Raw genomic sequence first — 16843 nt, forward strand, 5'->3', positions numbered from 1 at the left:
GAAAATCTCAATTCTGAAACCTTAGGAAGCCCTATTCTCCAGTCTTTTAGCATGGTAACAATGTCTTCTGAGGTACCAGAATTAACCGAAGTATTTGTTCTTTTCTCCTTCTGAAGTGCCTTTGAGGGATGCTCTAAACCCACTACAATCTTGTACAGATAAACTGTGTCAGGATTGAGTTATGTGACCAGAAACGTAATACTATCTGCAACTTAATCTAAAAATTGCAACTTAAAAAGCAGGTTTCATGTGGCACAGAGGCTCTCTTGTCACGCAGTTGAGTTACCCCACCAGTAAAACGGTTTTATTCATCCTTGGTGTTATGCTGTGAATGAAATGGTATTGTATGGATGTGACTTTCATGAGCCTACCCTGCAATTGCAACTAGCAAGCCAATTAGTAATAGCTATTAATTATTAATATAGCTCTTACACTATTTCAGAGAATTCTTCTTAATTTGCCTTTAGACCTAGAGGAAAATTTGAAAACTCCAAAGGCAAAAACCAATAAGGTTAACTACTTTGATCTTTCCAATGTACGGAGTGGCACTCATTTCTTAGCCTGGAAGACTTTCAAAGTTTCAGAGGATATTTAAAAGTTGGAGGACGATACTGCTTGTGTTTCAGTGATCTTGTATGAATCGTACAGTGTTTTCCAGTTTCTTTTTTACAAAAGACTTGGAAATCCTGTAAATTGAGTCCTATTTTCACTTTATTTAACAAATGTGAAAATGGTAGCTGAATTGCTTCAGACTGGAGATGACTGAATTTTGTAGTTTAATGCTTTCAGAAAGGAGAGACAGCATCCATGTAGCTTAATGCAACAATGAATCACTGTGCCGTAAGGTACATTTCCATTATTTCTCATAAAAGGTTTTGCATCTTCACCCTAAACCATTTGCATTTGATGTATGTGTTCTGTCCTTTATGTGAATAAGAGGAATGTTCTGAAAGCAGCTGTTGTTTTTTTTTTTTTTTGTTTTGTTTTTTTTACCCTACAAAAGAACGGGATAATCAACAGATTTGGAGGGAGGCACATAAGGGTTAAAAATAGTTATGGAGGCCTGCTAATGATTTCCATACTTTAAACTTTTGGATTTCTGTGAACGTGAGTTAAGATTAAATTTTTTTTGTTATTCAAACCGTTCGGGCCTTTCTTTGTTGTAGCTACTACTTTTTGATGAGATTTTTAGCAGAGGTAACAGCTAAGTCTTTGAAATATAACTACTGCTGCTAGCTTCACATGGGTCCCTGCTGTGGGTGTGTGCAGCTTCTGAAAAAGGAAAAGTCAGCGGTGAGGACAGAGCAGCTTGCCTTTTCATGCACTGTTTTATGTAGACACATTAGGATTTCACCTTAGTAGAGCCATAATGATGAAGGGCTCAACTGTGCGAGATGCTAAGCAGTCTGGCTTTGATTTAAGAATGAATCTAAATCTGTACTTAACTTGAAGCATTTAAATATTCCCATTGAAGTCACTGTTTTGAGTCAGAAATATGTCATGACGGTCTTAAATCTCAAGTAGATCACTTGGTTTGTGTGTTTGAACTGACATAGGATGACTAAATCTGTGGTACCAAATGCTGGGGAGAAAGTCGTGGAGAGTAAGTTGGGTTAAAGGGAATGATGAGGATGCTAGGAGGTGAACACGGAGATTTCAGTATGGAAACTGGTAAGAGAGACCTTCTTCCTTGGATGGAAGAGGTTTAGAGGTGAATAGGGATGGGAAGCTCTTGGAAGAGTTTTGAAGGACAATTGAATGAAACACTGAAGTAGAACAGCAAGTAGTTTTTGTCAGCAAGAAATAAAAAAGAAAGTATTTATTAAAGTGTATGCGGCAAAGATGAGACAAAAAAGAGAAGTTCCCCTTTTCATGGTGTTGGGGGAGGGTCTTTACAGAAGTGAGGTAGATAATAAAGAGACAGGAACTAGGAAGTTACTGAGGAAGAAAAAGGCACTAAAATGTTTTATCTAGGTCAATGACTATTTGACATCTTATAATTCAAGGTAATAGAGATAAGGATAATTGTTTTTTGAGCACTGATTAATGTGAATGTTTTTTACTATCTTGTCTGGATTGTTTCATTAAATAATTCAAATGCTATTGCATACTACTGATTTTTATTTAGGCCCTTTCTTCCTGGGTATGCTGACATATCTATGGAGTGAACACAGTGTGACACTATCTTGGAAAGAGACTCTTCCCATCTTGAGAGATGCTGATTCTATATGTAGAACAGATCTAGGTGGGGATCGGACTGCTTGGGGGTGGGTGTTACACTGTGGATAGATGCAGAGATAGTTGGAACGAGGCAGGATTTTATATTAAAAAAAAAAGTCTAAATTGCCATTTTTTTTAAAGTAATTCAGTATTCTGGATGTCTTAAAATGTTCCTATTGGAGAATATTTTCAATCCCATAGCAGAGATTTGCATGAAGAAGTTTTCTTTCCTTTTAAATGTGAACTGCAGAATATTACGAGACCAAAAAATTGCTAGGGAGATTAGTTCTCACATCCTTCTAGTTTGAGGAATTAGTTATATTAAATGTCAGTAATCCAATATTTCAGTAGTATATGATCAAAGTGGTCAGCTTAATTTCTGCTGATTCATCTGGCTTTATTTATGGCTTAAAGCAAAAAGGAACCTCTTGAAGGGCGTAAGTTGAAGTGGAGGAAAAAAACCTCACAAACTCACTCATACCTTTGTAAAGATGCACTAAACATATTTGTTTGTTCTGTAATATATAGCAAAGCAGGTGAAATCTCCTTATAGAGGCAGCTGTTCCGCTTCCTCTCAGTTGCTGTGAGATACCCTCCAAAACTCACTGTGCTTTACAATGTACTCATCTATGTTTGCAAATGGGCTCATCTGAGGTATGTTTCCATTTCCACTTAGCAGGTTAGCAGTCAGAGCCATGCATGTGCTTGCTTCCCTTACCTGACACAACCTCTGTATGTGTGATGTCATTGCTGCTTTGTGGGATGAAAACTCTAAAAGGGAGACACACGGAGACTGTAGCTTCACTGAGTTAAGCGAGGCCTGTTGGGAGGGTCAGAATTCCTGCTGTTGCTGGCAGTGTTAAGGGTGCTAAGTTCTGAGATTGCAGTGCTTTGAAATTGCAGCCTGGGGAAGGAGAATTTGTTCTTAGCTGAAGACTGTAGAGCATGAGTCTGATTATGGACTTCTGAAGATTTCCTGTCGATTGAGTATGATATTAAAAATAAAAAAATCGGATCTTTCCTTCATTAGTGAGGAATAAGGTGCATATTTGGAACGTAACCAGCACATCACTTCAGGATAAAATAGCGTTATTAAGACCTTTTTTTCTAGGAAGGTGGTGTGTTACTTCAGAAGCATCATCTCCTACCTTTTCCATTGCTTCTAAAATGATGATATGCAGCCATTGCTGTCTGGGTATAAAACCAACCAAGGAACACTGAATAATTCTTGCTTTGTTATTGTCTGTATTATCTTTGTGTATAATCAGTGAGTAGGACCAGGCTTGGACGGTGTATTGCAATTGGTGCAGTAATTAATAAACCAACTGAACCGTGAATGTGTGAGGGCAGCTTGCTGCTGATGTGCTATAGAAATAAATATTTTTTAAAGTATTACTTCCATCTTATTTTTAAGCTTTGCGTGGGGGAAGCAGTGTGGTATAGTTGGTATGATATTGATTTTGTTGTTGTATTCTTCCCATTAGAGTTTGTGTAAGGAGTGAGATAGAAATCCTTTGACTTAGTAATTAAAATCAATTGAGTTTGTGACTGCATGTGTTTATTCAGTGTTTCAAAGCAAATATGTGCTCTTTAACTTGCTTTTTACAGCATCTTTTTAGTTTCTCCTGTGCGCACACTTTCCTTTCTGAAACAGTGACTGCTGAAACTCCAACTCTGTGAGAGCCCAGAGTGGTGCTGATTGTGAGGCGGTGTGAATGGAGGATAGCTTGCTTTCTGAACACTTGGCAACCTTTTGGAATAAACGTGTGCTTTTATGAAGCTTTTAAAATAAAAGATGATAAATGCATTATGTTTTTTCTGAGGATGTGCGTTTTGACACAAGTGCAAGTCCTGGATGAGTTGTGGATTGGGAAAGACAATGACCCCTTAGGAAGCAGAGCTCAGTTTTACTCAATAGAAAGGTTATTGACTTGAACTGTACACCAATAGTGACTGCTTGTGCGGATGTGTGAATAACAGCCATTTGCATTTTAAATCAGTCTAGAAGCATCTTGGGGGCATCTTGTTTTCCTCCATTTTAAAAATCTGACTAACACCTGTAATTAAGGGGGAAAGCAGAGCCCTGCAAGCGAGGTAGGACTTGCAGCCATTGATCTGTGTAAACCCGGCTTATGCTGTCAGGGGAAAAGCAGTCAACTGCTGAGCTGCTTTGTCACTGACATAAGCTGGGAGAGGATCTTTTTTTTTGTCTATGCTGTTTATACACCAGTCTATAGACCTGCTGGCTGCTTGAATTTTAAAGAGCGGAGAGGTTTAAAGACTGCTCCCTGAGGGATGCTGCCGCCAGTTGGGAAGCGAGCAGGGCTGCCCTGCAGGAGCTGAGCGTGTGCCGGGGGCGGCGTGAGGCCTCGCTGTCCTGCGGCCGGAGGCACGCGTCGTCCTTGGGTCACCAGCTGGGCTGCTGAGCTGCCCTGGGCTTGGGGCTGGTCTTCCTGTGGGATCGTTTATTCCAAGAGGACACACTGGGAGGATGGAGTGAAAAGGTTTCCGTACCTGTACTAAATCGGTTCTAAGATCAACAGGCAGTGAACCCAACCCTCAGTAGTAGGGAGAAAAGAACTTCCTGTGATGTGGTAATAGGTACTGATTTGTAGGGAGAGTTTGAGTGTGAGATACTGAAGCCCTTTCCCAAAGCACAGCACGGTGTGCTCAGACCTTTCTCCTTCTGTGCTGGTCAAGTTGGATTCTGAGAGATTTCTTCAGTTCTCTTACATGACTTAAAAACTTGAAAACTGACTTTAACATTCTGTGCTATTAGTTGACATAGTGGGGCATTGCGTCTCTTTAAGATGTTGAAACTAACAACGTGTGCTGTATTTAAAGGCTTCATTTTTGTTTTACTTGTCTTTCTCTGGACTGTTTGGCTCTTGGTGATTAACTTGCATGGGTTCTCTGTGTCTTACACTTTAAACTGATCCAGGCAGATGTTTGGGGCAAATGGTCATTGTGCTGTGTGGGTATTTCAGCCCATAGCTTCCCCTAATGGGAGCTGGCTGCTCAGCACACAGTTGAACACTGTTCAAGCAGGAGGGTACTGGTATCCTCGATCCAGATCTTAACCTCATCTGCATCTCTGTGGTCTGACTGCCTTTTCCTGAGCGCGCACACCTTGCAGGATGCATCATAAGGCCCAGTATAGTCAGTACAATCTTTCTGTTGGTCTCATACAAAGAGAGTCCCCTGTAGCAGTGCTGACCAGCACAAATACCATCGCTTGCCTTAGCTCATTTGTACCATGGAAGGCTTGTTTTCCAAGCTGGGAGTAACTGTTGGAAATAACTGTTATTTCTGGGATCCTGTAAAATTGCTTTAATTTTTTGCTGCTAACAAATCTGGCAAATCACTTTTTTATTATCTAATGGAAAATTTTTATTAGCTTGAGAGCATTTTTATATTATAATTCAAACGTTTTAATTTGTCACTAAACAACTTCTTAAATAACATGCTGTGAGAGAGCGATGTTATCCTCTTATATTATGGTATAAATGTAGCTCTGTCAGATTCTCTCCCTCTACCTTTATGAATAGAGTGGCTTGCTTGTGAAAGCCAAAGGGTTAATCATATAAATATCTCCTTTGGACCAGCAGAAGATTTCCATCATTTTCAGCGTTTGACCATGAGACATGTATAGAGTCGTTATACCTCTCTGTTATTCATTCTGCTGCCAACTTCATTCCCTTTTCTCTGCCTGCATTTTAATTGAAACAACATTTGTATTTTTGAGCCAGGATCTGTCAGAAGTCCCTGTGGCTAGTCTGTGGTACAAGTAGCAGCAGACGTGGCTTACCCATATGGTGTGGTGCTTCTTGTAAAATCCATATGGCCTTGTTGAGGGGAATCCCAGCGGGGATGTGAAGGGTGTTAATACCCTTCAGGCCAGGCCTTTCCCTCCTGGGGCTTCTACGGCATTGTCTTTGCAATCTGCCGAAGCACAAACTTAATTCCTTTTTAATAATCAATTATTTCAGTCCAGGAACGTGTACTGTATTTTTTGCAGTCTTATGTTCCTCAAGTTTATTATTTGCTATGAATATTTCTGGATATCTTTTTAGAACTGGTCTGTAGGGGAACTGCTAGCAAACAGAGATAAAAGTCTTTTAAGAACCCTAACCCTGTTTCCCTTGCATTTACAGGAAGTGCTGAACAGCGTTCCAAAGTTCTGCTTTCCTTTTGACGTCGAAAGGTATGTGGCACAGTTATCATTTATTTAAATGTATTTTATATGAGGCGACATTTAGTGTTATGGCAAGGGAATTTTTCAAGAACAGGTGTAAATGTAGTAAAGAAACATGCACTCATGGATGAACATCACAGCAAAATACAGCTTTTCTGGAGTTTGAAGGGTTTGTCTTTCAGGCTGGAACAGTGTTATGCTTCTTGGTTTTTGTCCTGTATGATTACAATCTGTGCAAAATCTGTGTTGATTTGAGCATACAAGACACTTTTGTTAGAGCAGCAAGCATCGTAAAGAAATGTCACAGTTCTCTAAGATGTAAATACTCAGTGACCAGTACTGAAGACGTGTTGAGTTCAGAGAAATTAAGACTGTAATTGCATGGAAGTTACTGAATGTGCAATTGATTTTTTTCTGAGTAGACCTAAGATCATTAGGTATTATTAATTAGCTTTTACCTTTCTGGTACCCATTATGGTGTGGCATCCATGTAATGATGCAATAATTGAAATGCTTTGTGTAAAACATTTTTATTAATTAAAATATTTATCTGAGCTTGTCAAAATGATTAACAGTAATTAGTTTAATCAATCACACTCATTTCTAAAACTCACGTTGTCCAAATCAGCCAAGATTGAGTTAAAAGCACGTTGTGAGTAAGGAATGGAAGCTGCAGGCAGTAGCTCAGGCTGAGCTGGCTTCAGGGCAGTGTAGGATTGGCACTGCTGTGTGTGAGAGCCCTGCAGCAGCATCCGGCAGTGCAGTGACGGTAGTGTGGTGTGAGGTGGGTAGGGAGGCTTTGCAGGAAAACATGGCACATACAGACTGTCATGAGCACAGCTTGTCTGAAGCAAGCTATGTTCATTTAGCCATTTATAGATTAGTTTAGTTGTTTGCGTTTAGAACTGGATAAGCTTGCTGCTCTTTAAACTGTTTTGATGACTTAACTAGTGCTGTTCATCTTGGCTGTAAAGCATTGAAGTCCTTAATGTGCTCGAGATGTATGCAGAATTCTGTATACAACTGACAATGAAGATGAAAAATGGGAATAAAAATTGAGGATATCAGAAATAGGTGAGGTTCTGCTGCTGCCATCCAGTGGCAAGAACATCATCAGCTGCAGCAAGTAATTATTTTCAGTAACTACTTCTGTGTTAACTGTTTCTGTCTATTCATTCAGAAGACACTTAGTTGCTTGTATGAGGCTGATAAGCTTAATCAGAGTGCTGGGGCTACTGCTTGTGTTTTGCTTCTGTGCTTGTGCACTTAATGTTATGTGCTGTAACTTGAACTAAGTATCCAAATGATGGGGGGCAAAGTGATTGTATTTAAGGGATGTCTGTTGTTTGTGCGCCCTTTGTCCCTCTGCTTCAAAGTACTTTCTGACCTCCGTATTTGACCAAAGAGCTGTGCTCTCACAGACAGGAAGTTTCGACAAAATCCACAGAGCTTGGCAGTTGGACAGAAGCCGGGGTGATTCTTGGAAGCTGAGATGCACTTCCATCTGACCACCGGCTGCTCAGCCTGCACGCGGCTGCCTCTAAAACCAGCTGCTGTGCGGGCAGCTCCTGCTTGGCTGGGACTGGGAGCTGGGCTGTAGGGGCTTGTGAGGGAGCACAGGTAGTGTGAGGTCAGGGGGAGTGAAGGTGCTTGGGCAGGGAGGTGGGCAGAGCTGCGCTGGGCAAGGAGACAGAAATACTGGAAGCCTATGCAAGAATGTGTGCTGCTCCCTTACTTAACTGTTTGTGGGAACAGCTTAACAGCTATGTGGTGTTTATGTTGCTCAGTTCAGGCATTTTTTACAGTAAAGACACTTGAAAATAAACGAACAATACAAAAACTGCATGGTTGTCTTCTGCTTTCTCAGAGTTTTGTTTTTTGTTTTGACAAGTATGGGACCAATACAGACAAGTATTGCTAAATATGTTGCTATAATTCCTTTTCATGTTTGTTTCATTTTTAAAAGAATGTTGTAGGTGTGACCAACACCTAGTTTTTGTTTAGCCATAAACATGCTTTTCACTTGTCTGCTGAATATTTATTTATTTTCTTGTAGAGAGAACTACCACAGACCATACGCTGAGTGCCCCCGAATATTTTTACAGGCAGTTTCAATGGCAAATTCTGCACAGAGAGCTTTCATTGAAGAGAAAAGCTGAGTTCCTATTGCACAGATTGAGCTCGTTGTACTTCAGGGGATATAGTTTGTCCAAGTGTATTGTGTGATCTATCAGTACATAAACCACTGAGAGTACTGTCTGATCCTTGTAAGAGCTAGGAATGACTGGAGCAGGAGTGCAGTTTCCATCGATGCTACTGATTGAGGTATCTAGAATAGGAAAAATGACTTAGTTCTGTAGATTGCTTCTGGGGTTTCTTACATGCAGCAGAGTTTCAGGCAACAGTGTCCTGTTTATTAATTAGATAAATAAAACTCGTTTAAATAATAAGCTTATGTTCTTTAAGTTATGAAAATAACTAAATTAAAGCTCTGTCAAATCCCAGCAGTAAGTCCATTGTCACACATTTTTCTCTGCCTCACCTCTGTTTAATTAGTGAATGAATTGATAAGTGGATGAAGTGAGACCGTGTTTGATTTTGTTATATTCACTATACTTCGAAGATCATGGGCTAAGATCTAGATTTGATTCGATGTGATGCTGCTTACATCATCTCACCAGAAATACTGGCTTTGTCTTTTGGATGTATTAAGTAGCTGTACACTATATGTTTTAATTATCAAAATTACGTACTGTGAATAGTGATTTAAAATCTGTGGGTAACTGCCATTAAATTTAACCTGAAAGTCTAAGCCAAAAAGGCACAATGAATGGTGTAATGTGTTGACTGTCACTTAGACTTTGAGTTACATACATATATACGTATGTATATAAGTAGAAAGCAAACACATAATTTTCTTACTACCCAGTATAGCTTACATTTTATGTTGAAGAGGATTAAGTAACAAATTCTGTCATAGAAGTTCTTGAGCGTTTACCTCAAGAGCCAACATCTTTGTTGCAACTAAATTATTTTAGGCTTAATTAATAGCACCATTGGATATCTTTTTAAGTATTCATCTGTTGATAATTATGAACAAGTTCCCTTTTTGCCTGCTGTGGAATACCTTTCTCTGTTTCTATTCATAAGAAACAGGAGGATTGTACTAATAAAGAATGTAGAGGCTTTTTAATTTCCTTTTAATATTTGCTAAGGTAATTTTTGTCAGAGAAAAACTCCTTGTCTTATATCCATATTTCCACTCTCAACCTCCAAGTCACGTAATTTGCAAAGTCCACGCCTCACTCTTGAGCTGTGTTGGTAATTTTGCTGTAAGACTGAGTGAGCATGCAGATGTTCTTGTTTTTGGTCACAACTCAAAATCAGTCCTAAATGGCACTGTCACTGCTTGACTCCTCAGTTTTTCCGTGCTTTGATTCTCTCTTCTCCTTTGTCCCTTCCTCTATAAATACTTCTGGCCTCTCTTTCTGCTCCTCAGTTTTGGTTATTTTTCCCCTTCAGGTGGTATTTCTTCTATTGTTTGTACAGTGCCTTTGTAGCTGAAACTTTAGAAGCTGTCTGTAGAGCTAATACGGAGATGACGATAAGTGCCTTCTTGATTTCACCTACCGTGCCTACCCAGTCATATGGTAAGGGCTATGTTTCAGAGCATAATAAGTGGCTCTGCTGGGCATGCTGTAGGAGGATTTCTCATTAGCTGCAAAACATTGCTCAAGTATGTGGACTAGTGTGCCTATTATTTAGCTCGTGAACTATTGCAGTCAATGAGTGATGATAGTGAGAGCAGCATCATTTCTGCTGTCCTGTTCCTGGCTAAACCATTTCAATTGGTGTTCTTGGTGTTTTGAGTAGCAGTCTGTGGCTATGGAGATGATTTGTGGCTTACACAAATTATTACTTTGAAAATCAACAGATGAGAATAGAAAGTACATAGCTAAGAATATGTTTACTATTTCCGAAGCTGTATAGTTAAATTATAACATTTCCTGAACACTTCAGTCACCCCAGTCAATCTGCAGGATGAGTTACAAACTCTGCAATAAAGCAGTAATCTTGTACAACTGAGCTTTTTCCACTCTTTATCTCATTGTATTATACACATGTCTGTAACATAAAATGTGGGCATGTGAGGAAAAAATTCTGTTATGACAGGAGGAACCCAAGTGGTGGAGTTGTGGATCACAGGGTGAGCTTGGAAAGTGGAAACAATAGTTGCCATTGGAGATAGTAATCAGTGGAAGAAGATGGCTCAGCCGGGGGTTGCTGAGTCCCCACTCCTCTCCATCAGCTGGTACTTCCACCATGACATCAATTCCAGCTTGAATCTCTCTCTAATCTTTTCTCTGGTTTGGGGAGGATTAGGGCCAATGGCTGCTGTGCTTGACTTTTCAGTGTGATTTAGAGACAAAATACACTGAAATTTATCAGTTTTCAGTAGCAGCTGCCTTTAAGTAAGAACTGAGTAAGCTGAGTTGGTGAGTTGAATAAGAATTGGGCCTCATTGGCCAAGCATATGTGCATGACACGTTACAATTCATGATACAGGTAACTTTGTTCTGTTTAAAATATATTGATTGAAATCTTTTCTGCCGTACATAATTTTTCACTGTTTGGAAACAACAAAATCGCTCTGAAATTCTGAGCCCTTTAGAAATTCCAAAATGCAAAGGGCGATTCATTTCAAACACGCTGTGTTTCATAAGCAGATAAATTTGGAAGAAGAGCACTCTTAATTAAGAATTAAGGCTCAATGTGATGGTTAGACGTGTTGTTTTTCATTAGAAGAGATTTAATTTCTGCCTTAATCAGCTCTCTGAAGGCAGCCTAGAAATGCAGCCTGCACAATGGCTATAGTGTAAACAGAAATGTTTAATACAGCTCTTTACCTGCTCCGTGTGAACCAAAGAGCCTTTTCTGTATTCTGCTGATATGAGAACATTTTAAAAACTAGTTTTATTCATATAGTGAACTGTAATAGCCTTGAAAGAGCCCATTGTAGTCTGCAGAGTTAATAAGTGTTTACACACATTCTTTGCTATTGGTGATTTATTGTTGTTAAACTAGGATTAAATGTAAGCAGGCCATGCAGGAGCAGAAAGGAAGGAGGGGAAAAAAAAAGCAAGACAGAGGAATGAGGGAGGAGAAGGTCAGCAGCAGTTTGCAGCAGCTTGCCTGCGCTGTCTCCCTGCAAGCGAGCAGGTCACTTGTTTTGATATAACCCCCAGGCCCGAGTTCCGCAATTGCTACCGTGAAGCTTGTTCAGTAGATCCTGTGCTCCATTAGAAAGTACGGATAAGGCTTTGGTTGGGGAATTCTGGAAGGTAATAATTGCACTTTACCTATGTTGATTTTCATGTTAAGGAAAGCTGGTGGAGGCGTCTTTGCTGTGTTTCGGTAGCGCAGCCAATGTCGTGACTTGTGTTCAGGTGCTTGAGTGCCATAGCCAAAACCTGTCTGCAGAATTATCTGCAATGGATGTATTAAAAATATCGTGCCAGTGCTTCTTGAATGTTTTGTGTCGAGTTTAGACACTGGTGTTATCTATCAGTGTATGGAAATATCTAGCCATCATTAGCTTGTTTTTCTAAGGCTGGCATACAGTCAGTTTCAGTTCTGAAGGGGGATGAAAGAGCAGGCCTCCTTGCTGCCCTCAGGTCCTGCGTGGAGCTCTCAAATTAGCAACTTAGAATGAATTCAGGATTTGAAACTGGTGAGAAAATGTGCTGCAGATGGTTGGTCACTGGCTTTTGCTAGCTGTTCTTCTGAAGCAAGTGAGACCAAATGCAGACTTCTGCATTGTTTGTGGAGGTTCAGCCTTGGAGTTTTTCTCCTCTTGAGCATCCAGAATGTGCTGCTTGCAGCTCTTCATAAAGTCTGTGGGATGCAGCTTTCAAGCTGGGCTGTTCTCACACCAACTGTGAAAATGCTGTGTAGTCTCTCTTGAGGAAGTGGAGGGAAAATGTTGAGTTGGAGGTGGTGAGATGGCATTGGGATTGCCTCCTGCTGGACTACCATAACTTGCTTGAGCTATTTTTAATAGAGTCTCGGAATTAAATTCTATTTGGTCTCATGCTTTAATTGCAGTACCGTAGTATATTCTTTGCCATCTTCCAGTGTTGGGAACGAGATAATTAAGTGGAAGGAAGGACTCCTTACTGGTGTGAGATTCTTTGGGCTAAGGAATTGTTTCTAAGCAGTAGTGGAGCAGAGGCATATGGCATATGTGTACGCAGTACACAAATAGCAAAGCCTGCATAGTTGGGCATCTATTAAGATAGCTTTTGTAAATGACTTATCACCTGTTTAGCTGAAGGATTGTACCCTGGGCAGAGCACAGGGTGCTGGCAGTGCTGCTGCTAGGGGACTTCACAATACCTGGCTGTGCGCTGGCTTGAGGGTTTCAGGTGAGATTTGCCTCTATTCCTGAGAGCAGTGCAGAGATTGGGATAGAAAATGGCTTTTTCTTTTTCAGCCACAGATGACATGTTAACCATATCACTCACTAGCAGGTGCCTAGGCATTCTGCTGAGGAGGATGGTGTAAGAATGAGAAAATAACAGAGGGCAGTGGAATTACAGGCAGAACTGCTGCATGTTACCTTTTCAGAACTTCCTATACTGCCCATTAAAACTTTGCTTTAATTTACTTTCGACGATCCCATGCCTTAACTCTCCCAATTGAAAATGCTGGGTCTACCTGAAGCTTATTTTTTCTGGACGTTGTTGAAAGTCTTGTAATGTTAGTTATATTCCTTCTTGGTCTTTTTGCCCCGAACTGAAGTCCCAACCATTTTAAGTCTCTCCTTGTAATTCAGCAGCTGCCTCTTCTCATCCTTATTTTCCCTGCTCTGTGCCTCTGTAACTTCTGTACCTTCTGTTCTGTGTTGTGGGGGTCTGACCTACATGCAGCCCTTAAAGTGTGGGCTCCCTGAGGTGGAGGTGGCTGGGTCTTGGTTGTGCAAAGGTGGCAGCAGGCATCATGGATGAATGAGGGAATGGGGCTCTCTGGTGCCTAGGGAGGAGGCGGGGTGAAGGAGGCAGTGTGGAGAGGAGGGAAGAAAAGGATAATCAAAGAGGAAAAACAGTGAGGCTTGGGCATGAAAATGCTGGAGAGCAGTGACTTTTCTGCTAGTGTTTTCTATCATTTGGTGTTCTTACGTTCTGTATCTAATTTTTCAGGGTGTCCCAAAACCAAGTAGGACAGCATTTTACTTTTGTGCTCACCGACATTGAAAGTAAGCAACGGTTTGGATTTTGCCGTTTGACGTCAGGAGGCAAAGTCTGCCTCTGTATTCTGAGGTAAGCTGCTTGTGGGAAATTGAGTCGAGAAGTGAATGTAGAAAAAAATGTAACATGTCAAGAGATCTTAAGCTTTATATCAACGATTATTAACAATATATGTTACCGTTATCAGTGCGCCGTTTCTGTACAATGTTGTTACCATTGATTTCAGATGGAAAGTGGTCCCAAGTCCCATTGGTTTCAATTTGGACAATGCAGGAACTTTACACTGTAGCTTTTACAGTCTTTGAGCATTACATGGATATTTTTAATTTTTAATGGAACTTTTGACAAGTATCCAGTCAATTTCACTGTGAACACACTGTTCTCTATTCCTGTACATGGAAGCACAGTTTTCAGGTGTCATCCATCTTCATGCAGGAAACTCCAGACTGAGATTTATCACCAATGTATGGCATGGCATTGTGGTGTAGAATGGACACTGAAGATTAGGAAATAGACCTCATTTAAATAGTTTGGTTTTCTTTCTGGTTATTCTTTATTCTCCTGTGAAATAATAGGCTTAGTGATAAAGGGGGAAAAATTAGTGGTAAGCTAAAGCCTTTTTGTATTGTGCTTTTTTTATAAGGCAAAATTGCCTTCAAGTATTCAAGTAATAACATGGCAGCATGCAGTAGCTATGGAGGAAATGAGGGCATCTTGTTTGGAACCCTCCTGACATCCAGAGTTCTAACTAAAGGTTTTTGGAAATTAGTTGTCTCTCTCTGTGATCCCAATAATACTGTAATAATGCTGCCTAAAGTTTTAGTTCAGGATGTTGGAGGATAGGATACTTAACTCTTCTTACTGTGACATCTTTTGTTTATGTGTCTCATTAAGCACCATAGAGAATATACAGAATTTATGGTTCTTAGTCCTAACCTTGCCTGTCTAGCTTATAATTATGCAGTAACAAATCATAGAAACATAGAATGGCCTGGGTTGAAAAGGACAACAATAATCATCTAGTTTCAACACGCTTGCTACGGGCAGGGTCACCAGTCACTAGATTGGGCTGCCCAAAGCCACATCTAGCCTGGCCTTGAATGCATCCAGGGGTGGGCCTCAAGTATGCATATTTAAACACTGCCTATGGTACTGCAAAGAAAAAGATACACGTTCTCTGATGGTGTAAATTAAGGTATTTCTCTTAAAATTTCCACAGAGACATAAATAGGTTAGATATTAGACATTGGTCTGTTGCTTGACAGGAATAAGTAGGAAAATGATAAGTGGCAAGCTATGATTTTTCACCAAACTGCAGTCAAAACATTGCCTGTAAGGCTTTTGTTGTGACAATTTCAAAGTTATTTTGCAACACTGAGTGCCTAACAGCATTAGCTTCATGGAATTGTACTTCTAGATTGGTAGCCCTTTGCTCTCCAGTTTATATGTTAGCTTGAAAGAGCATTTAGCTTGGATAGACAGAATGCACCAGTGTTTTCATTGAAGTGGTTTTGTATCTGGTCTCGTTTCTCCAAGATACATTATGAATGACCAAGGGAAAGAGCCACTAGCAGATTTCTATTGGCATCTCTTCTGTCTTTGCCTTGTTCATATTTGTTTATTTGAGATTAACCAATATGAAAGACATTTTAATGAAGAGATGCTGTCTTTATGAAGATTTTTGTACGTGTGCAGTTGCTTTTTCTTCTCTCTCTGTCTCTCTATATATACGCACACATATATACACAACAACGCTATTATAAGAACTGTTCAAACTACATGCATCTGTCACAGATGTCCAATAATCTTGATGTTTATATAAACACATAAATGCAGGCCATATCAGTAATGCCATATCTGACTACTGCACATCTACAGCTGTATATACTTGTGTATCTCCACTAAGGAGAGCACTACATTTAAACTGCTGGCTGAGGCTTTAAGACAGACTAGAGACAGTCAAGTGTAAAAGATTTAGCTGATAGTAGTAGATAACTAATATCAAAGTAGAAGTATCTTAAAGGAAAAACAGGAACAAGCTAAGCACAATGATAAGAAATTCTATAAAAATTTGGTAGGCTGGTGAGTAGGGAACAGAATACAGCTTGTCTCTTGTGAAGAGCTTTTGTGGGTGGTATCAGTTCACACGTTAACCTTTGCCAGACTGGCAAAGTGTTGGGTTTTGAACTGAAAAGTGAAGAAATGATGATTTGTCCTGAAATTTTACACAACCAATGTAAAGATGCTTATGAGATTAGGTCTTGTAGCTTATCTCTCTATAATCGATTGTTTTCTTCTTATCTGAAATGCTAATTAAAGGAAATTATCTTTGAATTTTCAGCCACGTAGTGCTAGGTTAAACTGGAGAATTTTAAGTAGAATATATACGTGGGTTATTGATACAAAAATTCTGTAGATGTTTCATAGTTTTGTATACTTTATATCAACAGTAATGTGAACAGAGTTCTGAAGTCAGAATGTTCTGATTGCTGTGTAAGTGCTAATACAGTGAAATAACTACACCTGATGTGGCTATCCCAGCCATTTTCATCTGAGGAAACTGCTTGTGTTATGGTATGGTCTAAAATGATTGCACAGAATTTGTCTGTATTTGCTAAATTCCATGTGCAAATGAGTGCAAAATCCTAATGAGATGAGAGAACGAATCTTGGATCGTTCTCCAGGAATGTGGTGTGATTTCTTTGCAATTGTTTTGGCTTGTTTGGTTCTCTCTATTTTTAAATGGCGAGGCTACTTCGTGTGAAGCTCTGGGTGTGAGGCCTGCTGTGTCACTTCCTTCTCCACAAACCACTGAGTTCACATAGCCCCTAAGAACCTGGGTACCACAGCAGGAGTACTGTAACGCATTTTTGTTCTCACATTCCATACCGGATCTTTTATTCTAGTTCAGTTTTCTGTATGTTAATTTTGGCAGCTCAGAATTGAAGTGGTGCAATAGAAGTGTTAATGTTCGCTTTGAAATAACAGAAAGAAACTTGGTTCTTTTGGGTATTGTTTCGACATATCTCCGCTGTTTGTAGTAGGAATAATGCTTTGAGTTTACACTGAATTGTTTTTGAATTACCGGAATGGTTTTAATATGAAATTTATTTTATTTCACTGCTCTTTGTTTCATTAAAAATCTTGGGGCTCTTGAATGTGAGGTTGACCTTATGTATCC

The 16843-nt window shown here is 39.8% G+C and overlaps 1 protein-coding gene across 2 annotated transcripts in view; it reads left to right on the plus strand.

Moving 5' to 3' along the window:
- DENND1B (DENN domain containing 1B) overlaps positions 1–16843 on the plus strand; it is a 142526-nt gene that overhangs the window by 40501 nt on the left and 85182 nt on the right. For both annotated transcript variants that reach the window (XM_072343491.1, XM_072343492.1), the window contains 2 exons: positions 6375–6424; positions 13615–13734. In XM_072343491.1, coding sequence (XP_072199592.1) covers positions 6375–6424; positions 13615–13734 — 170 coding nt within the window. The remainder of the gene's footprint in view (positions 1–6374; positions 6425–13614; positions 13735–16843) is intronic.

Source organism: Excalfactoria chinensis, chromosome 8 (genome assembly GCF_039878825.1).
Source record: "Excalfactoria chinensis isolate bCotChi1 chromosome 8, bCotChi1.hap2, whole genome shotgun sequence".
NCBI lineage: Eukaryota > Metazoa > Chordata > Aves > Galliformes > Phasianidae > Excalfactoria > Excalfactoria chinensis.